The sequence below is a fragment of the Dermacentor silvarum genome, chromosome 7 (genome assembly GCF_013339745.2).
Source record: "Dermacentor silvarum isolate Dsil-2018 chromosome 7, BIME_Dsil_1.4, whole genome shotgun sequence".
Taxonomy (NCBI): domain Eukaryota; kingdom Metazoa; phylum Arthropoda; class Arachnida; order Ixodida; family Ixodidae; genus Dermacentor; species Dermacentor silvarum.
In genome coordinates, this window is record NC_051160.1 from 33,699,039 (window position 1) to 33,715,679 (window position 16,641).

The 16,641-nt window shown below is 45.1% G+C and overlaps 1 protein-coding gene across 1 annotated transcript in view; it reads left to right on the top strand.

Annotated features, from left to right (window-relative positions):
• The first annotated feature begins 746 nt into the window (after positions 1–746).
• The window catches only part of LOC119457891 (tectonin beta-propeller repeat-containing protein 2-like), a 46,003-nt gene continuing 30,108 nt past the window's right edge, over positions 747–16,641 (top strand). The window contains 8 exon segments of the mRNA XM_037719655.2: positions 747–977; positions 1,578–1,934; positions 5,314–5,436; positions 7,814–7,945; positions 10,478–10,641; positions 12,097–12,286; positions 13,212–13,467; positions 15,201–15,632. Coding sequence (XP_037575583.1) covers positions 1,626–1,934; positions 5,314–5,436; positions 7,814–7,945; positions 10,478–10,641; positions 12,097–12,286; positions 13,212–13,467; positions 15,201–15,632 — 1,606 coding nt within the window. The 5' untranslated portion in view covers positions 747–977; positions 1,578–1,625.

The following is a 16,641-nucleotide window of genomic DNA, read 5'->3' on the forward strand; positions in this document are numbered from 1 at the left end:
GAATCCAACAGCCAATAAAATGCCTAATAATTATAATTTAAGTTAATGACACCAAGGATGATGACGATCCTTATTTGTTCAGCGTCTTACTCGGAGTAATTTAAGATGAATGAACAAATACAAGACAGTGATAGAGTGTTTTTGTTAATCAGAAAAATTCGACCTCAAGCCACCTCCTGAGCACCGAAGGTACACGTTGGACTGGTGGGGCTGGACGCGTGGGGGGAGGGTTACAACACCCGACCCCCCCCCCCCCCCCGGCCCCCGTCGATGCGCCACTGGTTTCAACAATGCTATCCATAACACCGTTACTAGATGGCTTCCAAGATTACTTTTGATCACGGAGTGGTTTTGATCCATCGGCTACAGTGCTGGCGGCTGGTGCGTGACCCCCAAGGTTGCTTGCGGCAAAATTTTGTGGCATACGCCTCATAAGTTTTCAAATATAATGAAAAACCTCTGCGTTACAAAATGGGAACAAATAATACGCGTGTTTTGTGATTTAAAAACGCTTCAGAGTTTACTGTCAACAAACTTATCTCTCCGAAAAAAAAAAAAAAAAAGGGCGCTGTCAACAACTGTTGTTGTTGTTACCACAACCACTCAGGTCAACAACAACAACATATCACGTCTGTGCGCAGCAAGAAGTTACGTCTGAAGCAATATTTTTCCCCCTTTTAGCTTCACATTGTAAAACAGTGATGTTAGTGATTGATTAGGGGGCGCCTACGTCGCTTCCGATGCTTGTCGGGAGGAGTTTTGTTTTGACGGTGAGTCGTGATCGGGATAACCAAAGAGCGAAGCTTCTAGTTCCGTGTCTCGATTTCCGCGCAGCATCGTGCATCCACACCGAGGCGTGCATGCGCTCAAGTGTGCTTCCCCTTTCTTCACAAGCAGACACCTCCGGTTTTTACGCGTCGCCCGACGCATAGATCGACGACGTAAAGCCGGCGGTCCCGACATACAAAAAAAGCCCCGTAAGTATAGTGATTTCTCGGCCTCTTAAAAGAACAATCGCGCGTAATTGTATCGTGTCAGTACACCGTACTGTCATAATGACAGATCCAGGGTCATAATAACATGCCAAACGAGACTGTTCAGAAAACTCCGTGCGCGCTCAGTTGTCAGTGTCGACAGAAAGCCTGCAGCAGCAGAACGGGTACATCGACCGTCGTCGTTTTGACAGGCCCTGTCACGTATGCAGAACTCTTCACTCAAGACATCTGTGGGTGCGTGTCAGCGAGGCTGCTTACAGGAGCTACGATAGGCAGATGTCCAGCTGTGCTCACTACCATTGCAGTTGCGGTTCAAATGAAACTCGCGTTCCTAACTTGTGCGTAACGTTGGCTCGTGAGCTGTTTCCCCCTGTTTGCTACGACAGCGTCAATGCCACTAGGGCACGTACCGCAGAGATAACATTGCTATCACCCGTTCGGTATGATTACCGGTTTTGAAACTTGTAATGAAGATGGCCGGGTCAGTAGTTCGCACGCTTATCGATATTAGGTCGGGGTCAGCGTGATTTGTTGTCCGACTGTATTTTGTTATCGATCGTAATATATCTCTCTTGCCCATAGATGCATACCGCAAGATCTCCCACGATACCATGCTGACAGCGAGCGCCGATGGAGCTCGCATCCCCAGACGCTGCGCAAGCAGGCGCGGCGTCAGCTAGGGGAGATGGGTGTACGCGAAACGGCCTTGCCAAGATGCCGGCGAACGAACGGACGTTTCCGGTGTTTCTGAAGGAGTTCGCACCACTGACCCACCTTTTGAGCCAGATACCTCAGCAGGCGCAGAGGGGCCTCAGCAAGATTGACGTCAAGCTGACGTGCCTGGACGTCATAGCCGAGTACATCGCCATCGGCTCCAATGTTGGGGTCGTTTTCCTCTTCGACCGGACCAAGAACACCGTGACGAGGCTAAAATGTGCAGTAAGTGATGACAGTGATCTAGTCTACGCCACCGAGTAAAACTGTAAACAGGCCTTGGCTTTGACACAGCTGCCAGTGATCGTTGTCACTAGGCTACATTCGTAAATGCAGCACTGAATTGAGGCCTTTTATTCCGGGGTCTGTATTCCTGATCGATTACTTTTAGAAATATAAATTTCAGTGCGCAGTCCTTGGATAAGCCAGCAAACCCATTGCTGCAGTGATGGATGTTACATCACTGATCACTGTTTAACATCATGTTGCAATGTTGCATGTTACATCACACAACCACAAAACTGTCCATGAAATTGGTCGACCAAGGATACGGCCCCCAACCTCGGCTGGAATGCACAGCGCACATTTCTTGATGGTCTTGCTATTAAGCATTGACAGACATACGTCACAACCATGACCACTTGTTGCTAGTTGAAAAAAAACTTGACTGTGTTTGGCAAATGTTTACGTTCTAACTGTTCATTGTCGCTAATGAAAATTGTCACGGCAGGTGTAGTGATAAAGGGGCTGAGTGAAGCTGAGCTCTGAGTGAATGCACAGCACACATGTCTAGATGTTCTTGCATTGAGCAGTAAGAAATATGCATCACAGTCATGGCCACTAATTATTGCTAGTTGCGAGAAATTTACCATTGTTGGCGGATGTTTGCATTGCAATTGCTTGTTGTTGCTAATGAAAATAAACCTTGCGGCCGGTGTAGTTATAGAAGGGCTGAATGAGCTGAGCTTTGACTCCATATCCTCCTGATGCCTGTTCCACACAGAATGAACACTGACTTTAATGCTTTTCAGAAGTCGTGCCATATGTGATGACCTTGAAAATTCACTTCATAACTGAATCATCGGTATAATTATGTTGTTGCTATTGCCCTTTTAGAAAAGTGACCACTTACTGTGAGACTGTTTACTGTCTCTGACGATGAAAAGCACGGATGAAGTACAGCATCAATGTATCGACCTTACACATAAGGTTATGCATTCATGTAACTATTTAGGTAAATAAAAGGCATTTTTTGTTGTTTTGTCAACTTACGAAGAGATGCTGCTTTGTACATCTAACGATGATATTTGAGCAGACAATGTATTTTCAATGTTTATAATATACCGGTCATTATTAAGACCTGATTTAAAAACTGTCATTGTCTAATTTGACATAATGTGGTTATGTAGGACTAGGCCTTCTATGTAACATAGAAGGCCTATAGGTGGACATAACACCTAAATTCAGCATTGCAAAATTTTACTTTTTTTATATATTGTGGGGGTCTTCCCCAACCCGTAGCACGTGCAATCACAGCTATGTAGGGTTCGGGCGAATAAGGCAGCAAGCGAGTCAACTCAACAACGTTTATTGCTGCGGGCAATAAAGCACGCTTGCAGAGGGAGTCGGCTCTGTATAATAAGTAATAAATAGGCTTGCCTCGTTGCGTGTGATAGTCACGCAAGCGAGGTCACTCACGGGTTACAGCAGGTAAAATCCATTCCCGCAGGTTCGGTGTAGCGAGGTCAGAGAGGCCTGGAGGTCTCTCGGTCGCGCTCTTTTATACCTTTTTAGCTTTTCGCGAGGGGAATGTCCTCCTCGCCTGTCGGATACCTTCCCTCTTCCCGCGCGGGTGCGCGCGTCGCGAGAGGCGAGCGAGAACCGGGAGAGGGCAAAGTGCCTCTCTTTCGTGTCCGCCTGGCTCCCGCTGCGCGCGCTACGTGGGCATGCAACGACAAGCGTACGCGGGAGAAGATGTGAACCTTCCACATAAGGTTATGCATTCATGTAATTATTTAGGTAAATAAAGGCATTTTTGTTGTTTTGTCAACTTACGAAGAGATGCTGCTTTGTACATCTAACGATGATATTTGAGCAGACAATGCATTTTGAATGTTTATAATATACTGGTCATTATTAAGACCTGATTTAAAAACTGTCATTGTCTAATTTGACATAATGTGGTTATGTAGGACTAGGCCTTCTATGTAACATAGAAGGCCTATAGGTGGACATAACACCTAAATTCAGCATTGCAAAATTTTACTTTTTTTATATATTGTGGGGGTCTTCCCCAACCCGTAGCACGTGCAATCACAGCTATGTAGGGTTCGGGCGAATAAGGCAGCAAGCGAGTCAACTCAACAACGTTTATTGCTGCGGGCAATAAAGCACACTGGCAGAGGGAAGTCCGCTCTGTATAATAAGTAATAAATAGGCTTGCCTCGTTGCATGTGATAGTCACGCGAGCGAGGTCACTCACGGGTTACAGCGGTAAAATCCATTCCCGCAGGTTCGGTGTAGCGAGGTCAGAGAGGCCTGGAGGTCTCTCGGTCGTGCTCTTTTATACCTTTTCGCGAGAGGAATGTCCTCCTCGCCCCTCGGATACCTTCCCTCTTCCCGCGCGGGTACGCGCGTCGCGAGAGGCGAGCGAGAACTGGGAGAGGGCAAAGTGCCTCTCTTTCGTGTCCGCCCGGCTCCCACTGCGCGCGCTACGTGGGCATGCAACGACGAGCGTACGCGGGAGAAGATGGCCGCGCGTGCTCCCCACAATATATAATGTGAGAGTTCAGCAATGCTAGAAATGACTTGCAACAAATAATTGAGGACCTGAGCCGTCTAAGGGCAAGAGTAGGCTTGACGATTAATATTCATAATACTAAGGCAATGTTCAATAACCCGGCAAGAGAACGAGAATTCATAATTGGCAGCCAGCCTCTCGAATCTGTGCAGGAGTTTATTTAAGTCAATTAGTCACCGGCGTCCCCTTATCCTGACATGGAAATTTAAGGAAGAATGAAAATGGGTCAAGTGCATACAGGCAGGCTTTACCAAGTCATGACTGGCAGCTAACCACAATCCTTGAGAAGAGCGGTGCACAATCATTGCATTCCTCTGGTACTAACACTTGGGGCAGAAACTTCGAGGACAACAAAGAAGCTTGAGGAGAAGTGAAGGGCTGCACAAGGAGGGATGAAGCGGAAAATAATAAGCATAACATTAGGACATTAAAAGACAGCAGTGTTAATTAAGCACAAACGTGGGTAGCCCATATTCTATCTCTATTTCTCCTAAAAGGAAGAAATAGAGCTTGGCTGGCCGTGTAATGCATAGGGCAGGTACCCAGGAGTCTTTTAGAGTCACGGAATGGGTGCCACGAGAAGGGGAGCGTAGTCGGGGCTGGCAGAGAACTAGGCAGTTAGATGAAGTTAGGGAATTCGCAGTCATCGGATGGTGTCGGCTGGCGCAGGGCATGGGTGATTGGAGAACGATGGGAGACGCCTTTGTCCTGCAGTGGACATATTGGGTTGATGATGATGGTGAATATGAGAGTTCAGCCTTGTTTTCTATCTGATGAGCAAACTGAAACCACTTCTTCTTTTAGGAAATGCTGGATGCCATCACCTCCATATCACTCGTATCATCCGTGGACTTCATGTTGGGTGTGGGCTGCCAAAGTGGCCTCTGCGTGGCCTACCAGATTCCCATGACAGGGAAGCAGTCAAAGGTATGTTCGAGGCCAAGTGCTGGGCAAGCTGGTACAGTTGGGCAAACATATATAGCTAGCCCACGTCGGTGCCGACATTTCCGTACTCCAGCACCTTACGAAAAAGTGAACTTGTGAGACAGTCGGTGCTAAGTGCATGTTCACAGAGCACGCAAAGAGAAGTGTCATCTATTAAGCTGTTCATTCTTCCCGTCACAAGCCCTTATTAGTGCAGCATAAACTGGCAGCAAGCGTACAGATTGCTGTGATGCTGTTAGTCCAACAATCGTCATGTGTGCTTTTAAAGCGAAGCTTTCTCTGCCTCTTCCTTTGACTTTTCCACTGCTGTGGTTGCTGTCTTGCACGCTGCGTCAGGAGGTGTTGAAGGCACATGGTAGGAGTGCTAGAGAAGAGATAGGCAATGTCGGAGCATGGCCACAATGCCCTCTGCAGCTCTCTGGGAGTTGCCACAATGCCTTCTCCCTGCAACAGCTTTGCAGAAGCTGCTGTGCTTGCCTTTGTGCTCACATGCAACAGTACGGAGAGGTAGTAGAGAAGGGAATCAGAGGATGATTAGAACCGTATGCCTTACCCATTCAGTCACCTACGCAGTCACGAAACGAGTGAACCTTACAACTCTTCGCTAGTGGCAGCTCGCCTACAAGGCATGGGAGCGAGGCAGTGCGATGTTAGAAAGCATGCATTGTTTAGGGTCTCTTCAATAACGAAAACGCTACTACTGCAAGTGGCATCAGTTGAGAAATAGTGGATAAATGTAAATTCAAAGTACTGTAGGTACTGTAGGCCATGTTCCTGCTATTTATGAGGAATAAACATGGTGCATATTTGTCCTGCCGTGAGCTGATGCAAAGACGTGAACTGACGCAAAGCCGCATTAAAGCACCGCAGCGTCAAGACGACATTACACAAGCGACCACCGATCAAATGAGTACTTCTGTACCCGACCCAGTATCTTAGTGGCTATGACATTGCTCCAGGTTGTGGGTTCGATCCCGACTACAGGGGGTGCATCTCAACGGAAGCGAAATGCAAAAAAGCTCATGTACTTAGATTTAGGTGGATGTTAAAGAACCCCAGGTGGTCAAAATGAATCAGGAGTCCCCTGCTACAGTGTGCCTGATAATCAGATTGTGGTTTTGGTACATAAGGCTTAATTAAAGGTTAACACTTCTGCCACGATGCGTTGCACTCTGTGAGGCAATGATAGTGCTTTCTCACCAGTCTATGAACAATGGCCCACTACAGCATCTCACGCATGCATATTTTGCTGTGTGTTCTGTGTACTTTGTGGACAAACACAAATGGTGCAAGCAAGGGGAACATTACTTCACCACTCGTATTGTGCCAAGTGCTCAATAACTTAACTATGGTGTTGGGCTGCTAAGCACGAGGTCGCGGGATCGAATGCTGGCCACGGCGGCCGCATTTCGATAGGGGCGAAATGCGAAAACACCCGTGTACGTAGATTTAGGTGCACGTTAAAGAACCCCAGGTGGTCCAAATTTTCCGGAGTCCCCCACTACGGCGTGCCTCACAATCAGATCGTGGTTTTGACACGTAAAACCCCATAATTTAATTTAATTCAATAACTTAAACGTTCACCACCATCATCATTGTCAATTGACCCGAACACCACAGAAAGCTTCGTTTACACCGTTTCCTGCAGTGTGTGGGATCGCGTAATTTTTTTGTTATATATGCATCTGTGTGTATGCGTCTGTTTATATGCATCTGTGGATGATTTATGTTCTCTCTGACAGGCATATTGTTCTTTGTCAGCTCAAAGGTCAACTGCGGTGAAATTTTACTTTGGCTAACTTAATTATAAATGAACAGTATATACTATTGAAGCAATCTCGACAAAGCTGCAAGGCCAATAATGGTCTAATTTTTTGGTTATGGCCTTTCAATACCAACTAAGTAGGCGTGTGCACCCAGCGGTTAGCAGATATGACACAAATCCGAGTTCGTCACCTTCGAGGTTTTCAGTGTGCTGTAGGCACTGGCAAATCTCGAAGGTAACTGGTTCTCTATGTAGCAACATTTGCAGCAAGTAGTAATGGTAGCATTTTTTAAATTTTGGTATAAAAATATCTACTCTTGCTAGCTTTACATGACATATCTACTCGTGTTTCATGCATATTGGTATAAAAAAAAACATCTACTTGTGCTTGTTTTTTGGGACATATCTACTCTTATTTCATGCATAAAATTTTGCTTGGAGGTTGCTGTATCTACACTATTTGTAGCTAGAGTTCTTATGCTGTCTGAAATGCAATTGGTAGATGGGCTTTAAAATAGGTTGCTGGCATTGATAATAATGGCTTAAATGAGTGCCGCTTAGCTCTAGCTGAAGGGTTGTTCTGGTTGATTTCAGATGGAGAAGTACATAATCCAAGACGTTCACCGCGCACCCGTCACGTGTGTCTGCTGGAGTCCAAACGCCATGAAGTTTTACAGCGGCGATGCGAGAGGATGCGTCACATGTACAGAAATAGACTATGAGCAGGTAAGTGTGTTTGGAGCTGTCCAGAGAGAGACCATGTAGATTGGCATGTTGCCTGCTTGAATGGAGAAAATTGTAAGAAAGTGCCCCAAGTGATGTCGTTAAGGAAGTGCAGCGTTTGTCATTTCTGTCTAGAGCAATGGGGTGCTGTGCTGCTGAATGAAGAAACGCAGACAGTAGAGCCTTGCTCATAAGATTTTGAGAAAGAAACGTGCGAAAAAGCGTACTATCCGGGAAAACGTACGACCCGATGGTCACTAAAAAATTTGACAGACTGAACTGTAGTTGACATCTATGTAAAGCGAAGCATTGCGCGAATTGTTGCAGCACGAGATGCTGACACCCGCGAGCCGGTGAGACCTGAGACGTGCATTGTTTTGCTGATTCGGCAAGCTTATGTTTACGCTCCTCGAATTCAGCTTGGGTCAGCAACTTCTTCGAGCGGGAAGTTTTGACGTGCCCTCTCGGCTGAAATCATTGCGGCATGAGACGCCAACGTGTGTGAAACTGGTAGGGCCCGTGCAAATGAAGATGCATGTTGTCGTTTTTCTGTACCGTAGTGTTTTAAGATGATGACGGGAAGCTGAAACAAAATGAAGCTGGTCAGCGACACCGGAATACAATGTCTGCTATGCCACCGGGGCGAAACGTGACGCTCACTTGGCGTCACCTGCAGTAGGAAATGAGCTGCGCGTTTGAGTTATGTGCAGCGCGCTTCCAATTGCACTATGCTCCGTGTGCTGTGTGACAGATAATTGGAAGATGCTTATTGCCCTATGGTAGGCGGTGATAACTATGAATCCCACGTGTGACAACCCGAGAGGATATTTGCTCGTACAGTAAAACTTCGATATAATGAACCTCGATTTAGCGAAATTCGCAGTGTAACAAACTATTTTTATTTCCCCATCTTAGTGCTATTGAATTAACGAAACCTCAATATAACGAAATTCTCGATATAAAGAAGTTTTTCGATGCAAGTATAACTTCGTTATATCGAGGTTTGACTGTACCACAATAGGAAACTGGGTGTGCGCCGGCATTTTCCCATAAGACGGGCGGTCGAGTATTGCAGGGAAGCGGCTGCGGCGAGTGGGTACTGTTGTCAATTCTGCATGCCTTTTCTTGTTTACGTGGGATCTAGCTGCCAGAAAACGTATCATGCGGTAGCAGTTTGGTGGTGTACTAAATGTTGGTGCCGAAAGATCGTGTTTTCCATGAACCGATGAGAAGAAGCGTAACTCTATTGGGTAATTATTTGTCTTCTTGATTGAAAACGTTGGTACCGAGAAATCCGGCAGCAAAGTTCTCCGCCATTTAGTTTCGTTATCTCCTAGGGAATCCTACCCTCTCCCCACCACTGCGTGTTGAAGATCCCTTCTTGCCTTCATCATGATCGTCCATTCCCCTCCTTTTTACAAGTCGGCATTTTGCGTATAACGAATAATGCACGCGGCGCTGGTGAACTCGTACGTCACCCGTTCCCGCGGCGCTCCCTCGGTTCACGCGAAGCGGTTCGTGATACGGCTGACAGCCAAATCGCCGTTGCCCATGCAAGTGCTGCTCTGGCCGCACTGTCATCCTCTAATGCGTGAATCCTGGCTGCGCCTGCGAAGTGATCCGATTTGCGTCAGATGTCACGTGACTGATTTGTCCACGATGGCGTCGTGTCGTGTGAATCCAGCTGTGCACATTAAAATATGCGCATTACAATCAATAAATATTGTAATTATTTAATAATTTAATCTACCTTCCTTGGTGCAGTGCAGGTTCATGCCGCGGGCTTATTCAGGTGGTCTGTACCCGTTTTTTGGGCAAGACTGAGCATCACTGCCTATATTCTTAGTTTTTCGGTTATACAACGCCCGGATTATACGACGGTTTTGCATGGTCTCCTGTAAGTTGTATAATCATGGTTCCACTGTAATTATTATCGAAATTCAAAAGCAGATTATCACTTACTTGAGCCTGTTTAATATACACAGTAACAGGAAGAAGCGCACGGATCCAAACACCCTTCTTGATTGATGTCAGCTATTTTCCAATAGCAGCCGCTTATGGGAATCTGCTATATTACGAAATAAAGCAGCCCGTAAAGAGTGAGGAGAAGGCTTCTGTTGAAAAGAGAGCGCTTGAGAAAATGGTGAATTCGTGCTCCGCTTGAGAGCTCCGCGCGCCGCGAACGACCAGAAAACTTGGCTGAGACAACTGCAAAATTTTGCTGAGACGTGGACTGCGTTTTTTCACCAAGCCCGAGGGGGGGTTCAGGACCCCTTTTTAATGAAACTTGTAAGTAATGACCACAAGCGTAGTACTAAACTTAACTTCATGCAAAAATGGTACGTACCTCTGTGCAAAATTTGAGTGGAGCTCAGCCAGGCGGTTTAGCAGGAGAAGTCATGCGCACCTGGTTCTCCTATTGATACAACAATCAGTATGGGAGAAATTATTTGCCTTGTGCCTAGCAGGTGTGCATCCTGGCAAAGCCGTTGCAGTGTCTTACAGCGAAGGTCTCTTATTTATTTTCCTCGCCAGCATTTGTGTAGGAGCAAAGAGGTGCACAAGGAAGAGCACCCTGTGATCCAGCTCGACTACGTGCCTCAGAGTCTCCTAATCTCAACAACGAAAAGAACGGTCATCTGCCACTGCACAAAGGAGAGCACCAAAGTGGTCCAGCTCGGTAATCACGAGAGAAAGTCGTAAGGAATCTTGATGCTCTTGCTAATTGACGATTGACTATCGTTTTCCTAAGCACACTTGGAAAATGAAGACACGTCACATTTCATGGTGAAATTCAAACGAGACAGATGTTCACGGGAAGATTGGAGACTCGAAGTGATCGGCAGCGGCTGAACAGGGGATGCCTCGGACTGGAGCCACCGTTTTGAGCTGACAAGACAAGTCCCTTGTTGAAACATTGTCTCCAGCCGAGACTCTCATTGTTTGGAACGGTGGCCAAATGAGAGAGAGAGATTGTACCGTATTTACTCGATTCTGATGTGAACTTGGTGTTCCAGAAAAAAAACAAAAAAAAACAAAATGAACAATTGCACCCACATTAGTTTCGAGCATGAAACAAAGACTACAATAGTGACAATCTGTAGTCATTCACATTAAAAATTACTGTACTGCAGTACACTTTGCATGTCCCTGCTTGCCGTAGAAGCTTCAGTAGCTTTGTGCCCGCTTCGTCAGGTTCAGTTAGGCTGTAGTACATTCTAGGCACTATATTAGGCTGCCATGGTATGCAAGGCATTCAAAATACAGTACCTTAAATGCCACTGGCGACACCGAAAATGAGATGCTCTAACCGGTTGATTGTGAGCGATAGCGATAAGAGGCCTGCGAAAGTGACGATGAGCAATGCCCAGTCTACTGTAGTTTGAACACACTAAGTTTTCTTTTTCAAAGTGAGAAGAAATTGTTACAGGTCTTTGTCTTTCTATTACCATGAAGAACTGGTGAGCCGACCATCAAGAGCATTGCATTTGAAACAAGCACAAGGTCGTGGGTTCAATATCCCAGCCACGGCAACTGAATTTCAATTGGAGCGAACTGCAAAAACACTTTTGTACCATGGTGTTTGGGCACACGTTAAAGAAAACCCCAGTGGTCATAATTAATCCATAGTCCTCCACTACAACATTCCTCATAGCCCACTGGGCAGTTTTAGGACGTTAGACCATACAATTGAATGGAATAAGTATGAAAACTTGGATGCATTTTACATTTGAGGACATTGCATTTTTCATTTCTGGCCGGGAAAATTTGGTGTGCTTTTGCAATCAAAGGGAGCGTGAGAATCGAGTAAATACGGTACTAAAGGAAAGGCTGAGTGGTTGGCCTGAGCTAGTATGCTCTTGCCTGGCTACTCTGTGTGGGGAAAGGAGGAAAAGGGACAAAGAATAATAATGTAGATGGGGACGGAAAAAATAAGTGCAGATAAACTGTAACCACATGACACAGCTTTGCAGATAGTCCTTAGCAGCTCTCATTGCCATTTTGGTGACAGTGCACTCAAAATAGCCAAACAAGGAAGCATGCAAAAGAGGGAGGGAACATACGCGTCGATCACTATCACTCTGAAAGTGTTAGTAAATTTGAAAAGAAAGTTGCGGAGGAATTGCTGAACACAATTTTTTTTTTCTTTGCAGCAATAGCAACTTCGGAGCATGCTTTGCACCCCCACAGTCATACGGTGAACGGCAGGTGACTGTCTGGGCGTGTCGTCCTGGAATGCGGCTATGGAAAGGCACACCAGATGGCGTTGTCTTAGAGACGCTGTTGCTTCGAGACTCTCTGAAGCAGGAGTACTTTCGGCCGCAGATGCTGAGCCTACCAAAAGTAAGACTCGGGTTTTGACCGTTGTTTACAATGATAATGACTGAAAAGCCTTTAAACTTGTCTCCATCGTGCACATCTTTCAACTACCCCAAATTTTTCGTAAAGTCTATGAATTTGGGCTCTCTACGATTTACTAATGTTTCGACATGTTTAAAGAAAGTTAAGCGGAACCTCCCTGAATGGGAACTGTTCAAGATAAGCGTAGCATTATATGGCGGTAGGCGTGGTGCGGAATGTGTTATGCGTGGTAATCATGTGGGGGTGTGATGCTGATGTATTTGTTATTTATTTATATTTGCTTGAGGGAATATGAGCAGAGAGATGCACATGTTTACATTGCAGACCATATGCATTATGCATCACGCCGACCACCATATAATGCTATGCATATCTTCGACAGTTCCCGTTCAGGCACGTCCCGCTTAATCTGTTTATGCGATGCGTTGCATGCCAATATTGGCAAGAAGCATTTTAGATTTACTTCATTATATCCAATAATACGTTATATCTGTGTTCATTATATCGAGTTCGACTCTATGCATGTATAGAAACTAGCAGCATGCGCGGTTGAGACATTGAGGTCATGATTCATAGATATGGTCGCATAACGATTAGTGTTGAAGGAGAGCACATGCAAGGTGGTCGAGAAGACACCGAAGTATTCTAGATTATGAAGACAGTGTGCTCCATCCTGGTTTATGCGTTAAAAAAAGTTTTTTTTTTGTATATAAATCCACCCTGCTATTCCTTGCCAAACAATTTGAAGCAAATTATATCAGCTCTCAGCACAGTGGTAGGTTTCAGTAATTGGATAATGATATTACATGCTTAGTCAAGTAAGAAAATTGTGTATTTTTTGTAATTCAAACTTACCACCAAGAATGTTGTTTCGATGTCATGCACTACCTTGTCTTCTACCACTTAGGAGTCCTACCTGGAGAAGCTTCCCGACTCTCAATTTGGACTGCTGAAGCCGTACCGGAAGCGACTGCTGCTGACGTGGAGCTCAGAGACATTTTTTGTGGTGGACCCCGCTGTGAGGTCCTTCGTGGTTGTGTGCCCCGGTTTTGTAAATATCACCGACATAGCGATCTGCGAAGAAGAGATCTTTGTTTTGCAGGCAAAGCGCCACATTGTCAGGCTTGCTGGCCACCCGGAGGACATATGGGACCATCCGGAAGGTACTTCCTATCTTCTTGTGCAGAAATATCTTTCTTTTTTTATTTCATTTATTATTATTACTATCATTAGCAGTAGTCCTAGTAGTATATAGTACCAATGTTGTTGCTGTTATTTCACATTACTGTGAGCCCTTTTCGAGCTGTTACATTGTGGGGTATAAAAATGCACCACAGAGTGTTAAGTTCATTGAACAAGATAGATAAACTCAAGGGCTCAAGTAAAAAAATAAAATTTAATATTTCACAGAAGTTGCACAAGCAGCAGTTCAGTTCAGGGTTTCTCTCAATGACAAATTCAAAATGTGTTACATTAAATGTCCTCAAAAGGAATATCTGTTGGTCAAGACTAGCAGTGGCAACATGGTGTTGAGAAGTGCAGGTCTCAAATAAAAGCCAGAAATGTACGCTGCTCACCCCCTTTAAGAATACTAACAGGAAGGAGCCTGGAAGTCTGTTCATATTTCCACAAATTCAGCTGTTATCACTTGCACAAAAGCGATGGGCACCCAAGTAGAGGTCCTCCAAACTTTTCAGCTGGCAGAGAATTCATCTTAACGGAGTTTGTGCAGGCCTACTACATAGTAATAAAAACTACATGTGTGCGGTGCAGATGTACACTCTTGCCTTTTTAGCAGATTAAAAAACAAAACAAAAAAAGAACAAGGGTGGTTGATTGGGGACCGAAGGCAATCGTGAAATTAAACATGGAACACAAAACAAGTAGAATGAAGTTGCGCACCCGACATCCTTGTCCTGTCTTGTCCCATTGTGCATTTTACTTGCAACAGCAAGTCATACTTGGTGTTTTTACTGGTTCTTGTCATCTTGTCTGAGGCCTTTTGTGTGTCATATGTCTAATCAGCAGAAGAATAAGGCAGGGAGCTGACATTAAATTGTGCAGCGAAATCTTGCAGGCAAGAGCTGTCATTCGCTGAGCGCATACTAGATGGCACCACCATACCTCGCCACAGCAAATGCCGTTTTCATGTTTTGTTTCTTACTTGGAACTTTAACCTTTTAGGTGCCAAATAATTCTGTCTATCCAAAAAGTGTATACCCCAGTCGCACTGGCGCACCTTCAATCACGGTCAAACCCGATCAATGATCTAATATCTTGACTGCAATTGGCTCCTTTTTGCAATCTGCAGGAGAAAGCCAATCTCAGTCGGGGAATTCAGTCTTGATTGGGCTCGATCACGATCGAAAGTGCCTCGGGAAGTCGGATATTAATTTTCATCTCATTTCCTGCATCTTTACAATCATGAAAAGCGTGCAGCTGCATAACGGATTAAGAATTTTCAATTCAATGTGCTTTGTCAAGTTTACAAAATCTGCACTCCGTGCAACAGCTCTCTACGGGAATGTTGGATATGAGAACATCTACTACTTCACGTCTAGCATATACTTGAAAAGCACCTATCCAGGCCACTTGAAACATATGCCTGATGTAAAACATTGTGAAAAACAATGAAAGAGGTGAATCCACTGCGTGACGACATACTGACACCATGAGCATTTACTAGAGCCCTTTACAGCATATTATTCAAACTTGCAGCACAGGTCCAGTCAGAAGTGTCTTATACATGTATGTGACACATTTTAAGTATTATTGTTTTCATCAGCACTATTGCTTTTGACACACTATCTCGGCAAACGCAGCTGTGTGCACAGCACCAGAAGGAGTTCATTTTGTCCTGCAGACTCCTTACAACAGACGTGTCCTTTCGTTCCAGACAATGAGACGCTGCTTCCTGACATGACGGCCATTAAGAACACCATCGTCACGCCGCTGGCCGAGATCACGGCGCTCCTCCGGGATACCAGGCTGCCCGACCCTCAGGTGCTGCAGATCTTCAAGAACAAAAACGGAAGCGCGGTGCTGGACTGGTTCCGCCAAAAGGCACCCAGGCCGCACGGAAGCGACAGTGGTGGCAGTTCTCCCGGCGGCACGGCTCGTCGGGGGAGCACTGCCAGCGGCAACAGTCGCGTGACCGAAACGGCACTGGACAGTGAACAAGCATCCGTCGAAACGGCAGCCACGCCACCTGGTGAAGCACTATCGTACGCGCATCGGTCGAGGAGCTTCGAGTCGATGCATTTTCCCAACGAATCGGAGGGCGAAGATGACATAGTTTTTACTGCCAGGAAGCGCAAGTCGAAACCTGGTAAGTGAAGTGGGAGTTGTAGGGTAGAGCACTATTATACTTAACGGTACCTTAATATAGCAAGGCTTTACTATAATTTGCATATAGCAAAGCCTTGCTCCTAATAAACAGACCAGTCCTGGTAGGATTCCTATGTTTTACAGGTTTTAACAGATGCACACACTGCTCTGGACCAATTAAAAGAAAAAGTCTGCTGATTTAATGAAACTTAATCTCGTTGAGTTCTTCATGATGATTTGAAAAATTGAGTTATGTTTCCTATAGGTCAATTATTTCTGGAGATAATTTAAATTGATTAACTGTTGTTTGTAAGTGCAATGACACAAAAAAAGAACTTCTTAGAGGGTTACTATTGGCACATGCCTAGGTTCTACAAAGCATAAAGCACACAATGGCAGGAGTACTTTTCTGACAATTTTTAGTTACTCTATATCAGTTTGAATATTTTGTTGCAAACATTTCCACTCCATGCTCCTGTTTAAAGTGAAATTTTATAAACATTTTCAGAGACCAAAATATTCACTCCTACCATTGGGTGCTCTTCAGATTCAGCTACATGCTACAACAAAAATTACAGCTCTAGCTGCTCTAAAGGCTGATAGATACAGTTTTGAATGTTTGCAGTCAAACTAAAATTTTCATTATCAGAAGGCTAGCAAAACAAAATCTTGATTTATTGCCACAGGCAACAGCTTAGTTTGCAAGTGTCCCTTTCATGTCCCAGTTTGCATGCTGAGGTGTAAAACTTCCAGGACAAGCGCTTGTGCCTAGCACGTGTTGAGTCACGTGATTTGCGGTTCGGCTGTGGCGCAGATTGGCCTTAATGATCAGACGACAACCCGCACAATCTACCTGCTGTAAACTTGGGAAAACCTTCCTGCTTTCTGGAGGAAAACTAGAAAGCAACACTTTCTAAGCAAATAAATGATTGCCTTGAAATACAGTATGGTCCACTACCCAACTGAAAACCTCGTTGGTTTTCAGGACCTAACTATTTCTTGAGCTTCAA